The following is a 12,089-nucleotide window of genomic DNA, read 5'->3' on the forward strand; positions in this document are numbered from 1 at the left end:
CTCCGACAAAAGACAAACTTCATTAATTACAAGTTAGTAAGAGTTGGTGTGGAAAGTGTGCTTTGAAACTACGGCTCTTATCATTCATAAAATAATAATAAAAAAGTAATACAATTAGAACACAGAAGAGTTTGATCAAAAATGCTTTATTAGTTCAAATTAATTGTTAAATTACAATATGAATATGATTACATTTAGTACCCCAATTATATAGGGCAGCCTGAAGTGTTCCCAGTCCCAGTCCCCTTCAAAAAAATTCTTATCAGTTTCTCATTAAGCCATATTATTACCAAATACTCAATTCCACCTTTATATCAACTTGTTTTTTTTTGTTTTTTTTCAGTTAACAGGTTTTGTTTTTTCTTTTTGGAACTGATTGATTGTAGGCCTGATTTATCTGAACTTCTGCACCTCAGTTTTTAAATGAACACTGGCAAAATTATCTACAAATTATGTATTTTACACTCAAAAACTGAGGTGCATAAGCTCAGATCAACGAGGCCTATGACCATCTGAAAGAAAATAATAAATCCAAGATTTGGTGATAATTCAGCATAATGAGAGATTTAAAAGCCATTTTCAAAACGCAGGTCACTTTTGACCAGGAACACTAAATTAGGTAAAGGATTTTCAGCACAGCACAAGGGTTAAACAATTTCACTTAGTAGTCAAAAGGTTTTGGTAATTTAAAAGTAACTAATATAAAAGTATCAAGTACAAAACCACTGCTTCATTCCCTGTCATCACCTCTATGTGATGCATAATGAGAATAATTGATCAAATGTCAGAGAACTATTTGAATAAGGATTGTTTGGCATTCTGTAAGTAATTACAATATATGATAATAACTTCTCCATGGCGTCTCAGCAGCCATAACACAGTACTAGCATTGTTTTCCAAGACATGCATCAAAAGCCACAAATGCATCTCAAATGAAAGCCCCTTCATCTATGCCCATGCCCTGCAGTGAAGACCCTCACGATCACTCACGCGTGCTTGTTGGAACATTTCTTGAGAAACAAACAACATTTGTGGTAAAAAGTGCAAGCTCTTTTCCAAAATACAGAGCTAGATGGACCACTTGGAGAGGTCAAGAGTGAACAACACAAGAGAGCGACACAAAGAAGGAATGTGCCAGAGACAATGTGATGGAAAGATAATTTGAAGGCAGATGAATTAGTTGTTCTGCCCTGGTAGTAAAGTCTGCATCCCTCTCATAACTCTTCCATAATGGTTTGTAGTGGTTAGAAGAATCCGTCAGTAGACTAATTTGAAACGAGATGCTGCAGGAGGATTGACCTAAAGAATAAAAGCAAAGCCCTTACGGTCAAGCCATAAATTCATGAGCCACAGACAGCTTAGAGTTTAAAAGCACATGGAATGACAAGACTGATGCAAAACAGTAACCTTTACATAAGAAGGTGAAATAAATAATGTCCCAATGCAAGCATTTAAATTCACATGAGTAAAATACCAGAAGGATGAAACCCAAAAGCTTTAAGTGTGGCATATTTAAAGCAAAGGTTTTAAAGGAGTCATATGACGTTGCTAAAAAGAACATTATGTTGTGTATTTGGTGTAATGCAATGTGTTTAAATTTGAATTTAAGGAAAAATAATTACATTTTAGACAAACTTAATGTAGAATGTTGAATTAATAAAGCGGTGTTTTAGTTTAACAAAAAAAAATTCTAAAGGTTTTAGGCTTTACAAGCAGACAGGATGATAGAACAATTTTACATTTAAACTTATTTTAATTTTTAGGAAAATAAAGCGATTCATCCTAAGGAGGCTGAGGAGAACAGGCTATAAAAGTAAGAAATTGTGAAAAATAAAGAGAACTATCCATTAAAACAACTTTTGGAATAGTCACTTAAAAAGTTATTTTTCGGGTTCTGTGAGAAGGTTCTGGTAGTTGAATCATCCAAGCAGATGTTAAGGTCCAGAAGTCGTCTCACTAGGACCTACCAGGCGACTGAAAGCTGGTTAAAACTGCCTCAGAAAGGCTGGATTGATGGGCTGTGATACAGACTCCATGAAAGCTCTCAGAGGATATATGGAGATGAGAAACCAGACATGGAGCTCATGTTCTGAAAGGCAGGTGAGAGGTCAGAGGTTATATTGATCCCATGTGACACGATGACGCTTTGCAGTGATGACTGATAAGAGGCAGTTGAAAATTCCCAAAATGTTCTGCTCTCGTATGTTACGAAATGGGGTTCACACATTTCATCAAACGAGAAAAACATCTGCTTTACAGGGTCAATTTTACTTGAACACAGAATATTAATCCCACTGATCATGCAGGACATCACACCCCTGATCATTGTGAAAACTCTTCATTTGACTTGCCTATGAAAACCTCATGTCATTCATTCTTTTCTTCTTTTTTTAAAGAACATAAAATGATTTTCATGCTTTCGATTATGCAAGGCAGTGCCATAAAGTGAATCAACCAATCTATTGGGTTCTTCCTCATGTGTTTGATTCACTTGAGTTATTCTAGTAGAGCTGATTTTTTATATATAAATTATTTAAAGCTCCCTAGCCATATACAAACATATAACTCCAATAACTCAATATTAGCAGCAGGTACTTTAAATATTTTTCTTATATTTCACATATATTTTTTTATGACTTAGCCCTGACTTGACTTGGTCCCTCCACTTAAACTGTCTAAAATGTAATGGCCAAAACCATGAGAGGCACAATGGCATTGCATCAGAAAAAAAGGATGCATCTCAAACCAGACACCTGTGAATACCCATCTGCAGACAACAACAGGAGACAGATGACTGAAATAGCTCCTGGTCAAATTCACCATGGTTTATTGCAAACATGAATGGAGGTAATCAGAAGGTAAATATGTATTATGGTTGAGGTCAGACATGTCTAGCATGTGATTTGTGTTAGTCGGCTGTCAAATATCTACAGTATGTCAAACCTTGGCTTTGTAGCAGCTATCCAACTATAAAATTATTTGTCTACTGTTATGTCAAAGACGTCTATTAGATTAAACATACTGTTGTAAAGACCACCTTGGACCAGCATGAATTTCCGTTCTGGTTTGACGCTGGTGGACAAGTACAGCCATGCTGTAAAGCCATTCACCAACGAAAAATGTTGGTTGACCATGGTGGTCTTTGTGGTGAAGCTGGTTGACCAAGGAACTGTTGCTTTGACAGCTGACCTGAAAGAGAAAACTGACTGTAAATGCAGACCATTTATGCTAATGTTCGCTATAGCACCTCCTTCTGGAATGCAACACATACTAACATTGTCATGAAATGCACTATAAAACATTATGGGAAGAAAAATGAATTTGAGCTTGTATTAGGTTTTTGTACATTTTTTTTTCTTTTACTCAAAACATTTTGAACTCAAAATATTTTTGTACTCCCTAAAATCTTGCCAGTCTTTAAAAACAGATTTAGTCTAGAGATGTAATACAGAAGATTTTTTATTGTCATACCATATAAGCCTACATGTAGGGGTGTCCGGACTCGGGTTTGATCTCCCTCTTGTCTTCTTTTTTCCCTTGTTTTTGTTCTTCCACGTGCGTTCACACACAGCTGATAGCATTTCATAATCCGTGTGATCGCTCGTTAGAGCGCACCTGTTTTCTTTCACTGCTTGATTTCTCTCCTATATCTATGCTGTTTCTTTCTTTGCTTTTTGCTAGTGTTTTCTGTTTCTTTGCCGCTCACTAGTTTGATTATTTTCTTGTTCAAGTCTTGTTATTTAGTTGGTTTTGTTTTTCTTATGAATTTTCTTTCTGCCAGTTGTGTTGCAGTTCCCTGTTTTTCTTCAGAACCCACTGATCCTGGACTGTTATGTGTTGCTGACCTAATGGACTGTTACTCTGGAGTTTGGATTTCCCCGGGGGTTCTGTTTGCCTTTCTGGATTGCCTCGCTGTTATGATCATCTGCCTGTTCTGGACTGAGTTTTGGATAGCCTGGATTGATCTGTCTGTGCCTAGCCTGACCTTCTCGCGTGCCCGACTCTGTTTCTCGTCTTGTAAATTGGATTTGGTTGCTGGTGGACTGCCCCGGACTTTGACCTTGCCTGCCTAACCATTCTCCTGTCTCCTCCTGGTCCAGAAGTGGTCTCAAGCTGTTTGGCTTGTACTGTTTATTATTGTGCTTCAATAAATTGGAGTTAAGCATTCTTCAGCTTTTGGGTCCTTCCTTCCAGAGATTGTTACAAGGGGTAGCTGTTATTAACAAGACTTAGCAAGTTTACATCATGTTCTGGAAAATCAACCCCAATTCTTTTTCTCATATATATATATATATATATTCATGCAAATTTTTAAAAATTTTTTATCCTTAAAATCAACTAAACTATTGCCGACTACTACAGGTGCAACATTGTGCCATATTAGATCTAAATTCAAATAATGACTGACCATAAATATTTTGTTTGGGCGACTACATACCAATAGAAACATGTCGATGTTTTTACTTTTTGGCTTGTGTTGAGATGACGTTTGGATGTGAAAACAGATATCACCCTGTGCTTGTGAGAAAGTGTGAAAGCCCATGAGGGGAGTGGTGTTCATCTGTAGGTCAGGAGGTGACTGCATGTAACATGTGTTCTGCACCAGATGAGAAAAACAGAGAACACAAGCTCGCAGCAGGCTACAGATGCCTGTTACAAGCTGAGCAGAAACGCTGAGCATGTCTGAAAGAGAATGAAAAATGCCAGCACAAACATGGCAAAGAAAACATTACAGAATGCCAGCATTCACATCAAGAAAATAGAATCATCAGACGGCTAGGTTTTAAAAAAAATCTCACATAAAGGGCTGTTTTATTTGTTGGAATCTTTCAGAATATATGAACATTGGCAGCATAATCTCATTTGTATTCATAGACCTATAGAAGTGATTGGGTTTGTGATCTAACATGAACCAATACTTAAACAAACAGACTGACAGATACTATGGGAATCATTTAAGGAGATCCATCATTTTAAGGACAAGTCCATGCCTCTATTTTGAACATGAGCCAACTAATCATTTTTTTCCCTAAAAAACAATTTGAGGAATATTTATGTAGCTCACTGTCTACATCTATACGAAGCTTTGGAAAAGAGTACAGATCCTAACATGAACTATGTTGCGTAACTCAGCAAAAGACCTTTGTTGAGGTTTGGCAGACAGACTCGGAAAATTGTTTGAGATGCTTATTTTTGATAAAAAAAAAATATGATCCATTTTACTTGGAAAAACATTAATCTGCAGACATACTGCAGACAATATTTTGAAGCAAAAATGGGAAATTATTTTACTTTCTTTTAATAAAGCATAATCACAAGATGTTGGAAGGTCCAAGATAAACATCTCCACTGATGGGGTATTTGTGTGAACATGCATAAAGCTAGAAGGCAGAGCAAATTGATTGAAAAGACACAGAATGATAGCGTTACCGTTTAAAAAACAAAGCAGAAAAGCCAATAAATATATAGAGAAGCCTTTGGGGAAGTCATATAATGTTCAACATCTCAAGGCCCTTCAAGGGTGATTGAGGAGATCTCAAAATTTTGGACCACAAAACCAATCTTAAGTGTCAATTTTTCGAAATTGAGATTTATCATCAAACACATATAAATCATGTTTTACCAAGAAAAATCTAAACATTTTCTTTTTTAATTTTTGTAAGATCTCTTTATTTTTATCAAATTAAATATGGTGTCAACCTAACTAAAGTCCAAATCCCCCACCTCAGTGGAGATGAGATCCTGCTGAACGTCACAACAAACAACTTGTTGCGTGAAAATTCAGACAATGCTTGCGAATAAATAATCACACCTTGCTTATCTGGTTGGGGATGTGACTATTTCAGAGAACTGAAAAGGATGAATGTGTTTCTGTTTAGTGGAGTATTTGTTGTCTTTTAGTAGACTGTGTAATAAATGCTTTTACATCTTTAAAGTGTGTTTGGAAGGCATTATATTTTATGTGTGTGACAACAGAACCACATATAATTTAGTGATCAAATTAATTGTTAAATGCATAATAAAACACAAGTTTATCTAGCTATCCACTTAATGAGGACATGCTGACTTACACAGCTATTCTTTATCAAACAGGTGAAGGTTAACTAAATCAGTCTAATTCATGATTGAATCATTTAGGCAAGTTTTGTGAGCAGAAAAGAAAGAAAGACAATAATCTCTCATTCAAATTATATAATTTTTAAGACTTACAGGAGGATTCACTACAGGAGGATTTTATTCACCCCCCGGAGCCGTGTGAGGGACATTTTATTATGAATGCGCGCGCTTTATTTGACGACTTGTGGACTGTTAAACTACAACACCCGCTGAGTGCCATGAAACAGCTTGAAAGATCAAAAACAATTTTTAATATAACTCCGACTGGATTCGTCTGAAAGAAGAAAGTCATATACACCTAGGATGCCTCGAGGGTGAGTAAAACACAGTCTAATTTTCATTTTTGGGTGAACTAACCCTTTAAATTCAATCTCAATCTCAAAAAGATGCTAAATCTCTGGACATAATCTGAGTCAACTACAAACATTATACTTAGCAATAAAGTATGAGAGGCTGCACGCTGCATTGTGTCAGCATCCCAAATCGAAACAATCAGTTAATATCTTCACCTTATAACGCATGCTAATTAAATCCACCACTGGTTCTTCACAGACATTATAATTAGAGGTTCTTTAAACAGTAATGTGTGTGCCATATTTGGCCCATATGTTCCAACGGGATATTTATTTTCCCAAATTGGCTAGTGGTGAAGTCATTCATAGTGCCCACAGGTCAATGGTCCCCAGTGTGTGCCAGTAGAAACAGGTTGCATTGTCGGCTGAATAGTCCAATACATGAGTGTGTTTAAGTACCCATGAACAGCATGACATCATCTGGCATATGTTTCAGTGCGGAATACAAGCAGCGATGTGGGGGCTGCTATTCTAGTCTGATACCCACCGTTTTTTTTTTTAAGATAAATTACAATATCATGATAGTTTTAAGGTTTCCCTCAAGGCAAAACAGTGCCAAGAACACCATTATGTCCAAATCTACAGCAGGCCTGCTCTTGTCAGCCAGCCAGCAGACAGGCACTACTCCTAACTCATGCCGGGTGTTTTCCTTGGATGCCTGAGCCTTTTTTTTTTCCAGCCTGGATGCGGGAAGCCATTGAAGCTTTCAGATGTGTTTAACAAAAGAGAATGTTACTTTTGTGGAGAAAAAGAGAGACAACAAAAGAGAGCGAGTAGTAGTGTACCAACTTCCCTTTTTAATTATTACAGATGCATTAATCATATTGACGCCAGGTGTTCTCATAATTTTTCTTGCTCGCTAACATAATATTACCATGGTTTCTGCTTCACTGTTTGAATCAACAGCCATTTGAGGAGACAAAGCACTCTGCGATGTGTCATTACAGGCAGCTGTGCATGTTTACAATCTCAATAGGCCTCAACATGAGTGTCAAACCCACAAGAAATATGGTCATTTTTGTGGCATGTTTATATCTAGACATCCCATCTGAATCTCACAACCACTGCAAAGCTCTCTGGACATAAAAAAAAACACCAAAAAACTTGATTTGATGATTAGGCTATTTCTTGATTTATAGTTTTTCCCCCCAGCTGTCTGTCTGCCTGACATTGACATTGCAGATTACATTACAACAGTGATTGAGTGTAACGTAAGTGGTAATAAATCACGAATCTCACTGGGCTGGAGGCATAAGGGGGCCTCAGAAGTAAACGGTGCCAACCTCCAATCAAACCCCATGAAGATGACAAGGACAAAACCTGGCAGGTTTATGTTAAACACAATCAAATCAAACCAACAAAGTCATTGGTACTGTTCAACCAGAGAGCACGGTTATCATTGGCTTTTTAAGAAACCAATATGTGTAATCTGAGGGTTTAGTGTGGCAAGATGTAGCCTCAAACAAGCTAATATTAACCTAATATTAATATTAACTTCAAATCCAGGTGTGACAAAATGGAGAAGGTTAAAGCGACAGCTCACCTAAAAATTGTTCTGTAGACCCCAAAAGAAGATATTTTGAGGAATGTTTCAACAATTTTTGTCCATGTAATGAAAGTCAATGGGGTCCAAAATAACACCGGACTAAAGCCCCGTTCACACCAAGAATGATAACTATAAAGATAACGATATTAGCGTCCACACCAGCGAACGATATCGTCTGTTTATTCTAAGCGCACATGCGTCTGTCGCTTTAAATTCTTGAGCTCATTACAGCAGGATGGATTCTGATTGGCTGTCAGTGTTTTATCGTTCATCAGCTGGAAAAAAAATCGTTTTGAAAGTGATCACAACGATATCGTTCCTCTGTATCGTTATAGTTGTGGTGTGAACTATGCTATTCTTTAATATTGAGAACAATTTTTAGAACTATATCTATATCCAAACAAAAGAATGCGATTCATCAAGTCTGTCAAAAGATCCAAAGCAACACAAGTACAGTAAAAACAGAAGAGAAGACCAACATAAGAGAAGATACACTTTCAAAAGTATAACATCACATCACCAAGCAAACATACCTCCATGGTGGGCGGCATTCACATAATGTTATCTGTCAGAATCATTGGTGATCATATTTTCACCACATTTCCCAGTGTGTTTTGATTTTGCTAAAACAACAGAATCTGCACGAGCACGACTGGTTTTATTGCGCTGGCATAACAGCTATAAATTTTTAAATAACCTGGCGTCCACCTCACAAAGACAAGTGCTGGTTATAAAGCTACACTACCTGGAGAAGCATTGCGTGTGCATGACATAACTACGGGCCTTTCAGTCTGAACCTGTTGAGTTTAAATGGGCTTTTCATGGCACGTTGTAGCACACAGACTCTCAGCAATTACATTCACTTTTCAGCTACGGTCTGGATTTAATAAACCCGTTCATCTGTCAGTCTGACCGTAAAATCTGAGCCCATAAATCCAAGCCTACCTTTCTGTAGGATTGTTGAGATCACAGAAGGTTGATTAAAACAACTGAAAAGAAGAATGAGCTAAAAACTAATAAAGTCTCTTAATGAGCTCAAGGAGGGTGCGTCTTGGTTCTTGGATTTACAAGATGGATGAAACATGAGCAAACAGGCATTTAGTACCTAACACGGTTCTTGTGGTATGTTAAGATTGTTTAGAGCTATATACAACCGAAATTCCCACATGAGTCTCTTACAAGCTCTATACACTTTTAAAGAAACTATAAAGGAACTCGGGTAGTTTTCATGATTTAGAGATCAACCTGAAATTGCTTGTTAATGACCGCTACGGATACAGTTTATTTATAATACAGCAAACACCAATACAATGAACCCTTTTTAGTTCTGCCACACTAAAGCTGAATGATCATACTACTGCTAACAATAAATACTTACACATTATGAATATTTAATATTAATATATTTGTTTTGTTTTTCTTAATACAGTATGTATTTATGTAATTACATTTATACAGAGTTATTTTGCAGTCTAAATTATATATATATATATATATATATATATACAGTATATATAATTTTTATTATTATTTTCAAAATAACATGTATATATGCATAGCTGTTTTATAATCGAAATGGTCACAAATTCATTTTCTGGTCAATACCAATTAGCCGATAATTAATTAGTTTCAGCCGGTAACCAATATTAAAATTCTATTAATTAGAATTACAATTAAATAACAAAATGTATTTATTTAAAAAAAATAAAAATGTATACTATAATTAAAATAACAAACAAACAAACAAACAAATAAATAAATAAAAATTCTATACCATTTTATCTAAAAAAAAAAAACCCAGATCAATTAAACTGAAATCAATTGTTTTAAATGCTACAAGTGAAGGGGAATGAAGGGCAATGAACATGCATAAATTTGTATGCAGCACTGTTTGACATATATTCAACATCAAATTGATATTGAATTGATATAAATATATCGTGCATCCTTTAATGGCAATACTATAAAAATCTGGACATGGCAAAAAAAAAAAAAGCATAGCTATTTTTCTAGTCGCTAGAGAAAGCAAAAGACTGATTATTTTGCAACGTTTGCTGACAAAGCCCTGGGGGACATTGCAAGTTTGCCAGTTTTGATTAAACATGCTCCCTTTGTACAAATCAAGCATAAACACAATTTAATTGCAGAAGTCAAAGAACATCAGATTAAACATAAGCATTATTTGTCAAATCCATCTGTTTGTGCATTATGCACGCAAATGACCCTTTTGGCAATTTTACAGAATTTAGAAATGAATTCAGGCCAATATACATTTGTTTGTGGAGATGATGGCATCCTCTACCCTCTCCCAAGATTGCTGGAACTAATTGCCCTCACATCTGCCACAAATCTGTTAAACATGTGTTTGGACAAAACAGCAAAATAGTTCATTGCTGAAGTACCTGCACCTGCTTCTTTATACAGTAAAACTTGAGACAACAGCGGCTCCCAGAGGGAAACACTGAACATCAAACATATGGATACAACAATATTTATATAAATGAACTTCCAACATCAAGACAGGTTAACATTTCCTGTGTATGAGAGAAAGTGTATATTTCCATCACTTATTTTGAGCTCACATCTTAGATTAAACATTTACTATAAAAGTGACATTTATGAATGAAATTACTATTTATAAAGTTATTTAATCATGCAAATTTGCGACAATAATGGCCTGTCAGACACCTTGTAATGCGCTATTCTCAAGAAATGTAAACAAACGATACAAATTAACGATACAAATTAAATATAGCCTAATAATTAATTACATTTTGATGTCTTACCTGTCAGCAGCATCCCCGAGCCGCTCTCCGTATCTGGTGATTCAGTTGCACCGCTGTGCATGATGCTGGCTTTTACGAAAGTAAATAAAACAGCTGTCCACAGTACTGGCGAAAGCATCATGTTTGCCTAATTTATAAAGGCGCAAGAAAAACACTGTGATTGTTCATCGCATTTTAATAGTTTAGGTGGTAATGAGAATGGTCTGAGGACAATAATAATGGAGTGGCGCGTGTCTACCGTTGATGTTTGGCGAACTCTGCTCACCTGGCGAACACCGCGCGCTTGCCGCTAGACACCTTCATCTGTACAGTATTTGCTCGAGGGGCTCCACCCACACCCTCGACACAGGCCAATGAGAAGCAGTATCTCAAGGCTCATTAACATATCAGTGCATGAGAATGGCTGAGGAGGACTGTGCTGGATCAAAGTACTAATTATGAAATAATTAAATAACGAGATTAAACATTATATATAGTAATTTAAACATTAAACATAAAATAAAAATTAAACACAGTAATACGTCCCTAATCATTATATAAATAGCATATATTGTAATAAATATTACATATATGTCATACATTTACAGTATGTGTGTGTTAATGTTTTAGTGCAAACATTTTCTGCGTTGTATTTGCGCTTTAGCTTGTGTACAAATCTAGTTAAAATTTAGCATTGTGTTTTATGAATTATTAAATTACTTGTGATATTTTTCATTCAGAAGTGACTAGATAAACGAGTCTGCTATGTACAGGTAAATGTAAAAAATGAAATAATTGTATTAATATATTAATATTTAATAATTGATTTTAATAATAGTTTTTAATATTTTATAATAGTTTTTTAATAATAGTAATTTAAAAATGTAGACCATTCATTTTTATTAAAATTTTACAATTTTAATTATTAAATTTTTTTTTTTTTTTTTCTGTGGGAGCAAAACTATTTAGACATTTGCATTTCATAGGTTCAGCTTTGTCCATGACACAAACATTTCATTACCAAATTAAAACTTAAACTGTATATGAAAGATTGAATTAAGGCTATTTTTTCCAAGCTTTATTTCCATATATCTCTCAGTTCAGTGATGCTTTTTCATACAAAATGCAAATGGTAGAAATGATAAGACTGTCAAGAGTCGATTGGCTGAAATATATGGCATTATAGATCGATCATCAGATCACAGGAGTGAGGCAGTTTTCTCTGTGCATGCATCACTCTATTGTTTTCAACAACTCTTTTACAACAAACTGAGAAGTGAAGTGTCTTCTAATTTTCTCCCAGAAACC

General features: G+C 35.6%; 1 protein-coding gene across 1 annotated transcript in view; it reads right to left on the reverse strand.

The window, feature by feature from the left end:
• LOC107736908 (collagen alpha-1(I) chain-like) overlaps positions 1-11,068 on the reverse strand; it is a 49,323-nt gene extending 38,255 nt beyond the window's left edge. The window contains exon 1 of the mRNA XM_016548297.1: positions 10,803-11,068. Coding sequence (XP_016403783.1) covers positions 10,803-10,923 — 121 coding nt within the window. The 5' untranslated portion in view covers positions 10,924-11,068. The remainder of the gene's footprint in view (positions 1-10,802) is intronic.
• Positions 11,069-12,089: the final 1,021 nt, after the last annotated feature.

Source organism: Sinocyclocheilus rhinocerous, unplaced genomic scaffold, assembly GCF_001515625.1.
Source record: "Sinocyclocheilus rhinocerous isolate Xijiao unplaced genomic scaffold, SAMN03320098_v1.1 scaffold192, whole genome shotgun sequence".
In the NCBI taxonomy this organism is placed as follows: domain Eukaryota; kingdom Metazoa; phylum Chordata; class Actinopteri; order Cypriniformes; family Cyprinidae; genus Sinocyclocheilus; species Sinocyclocheilus rhinocerous.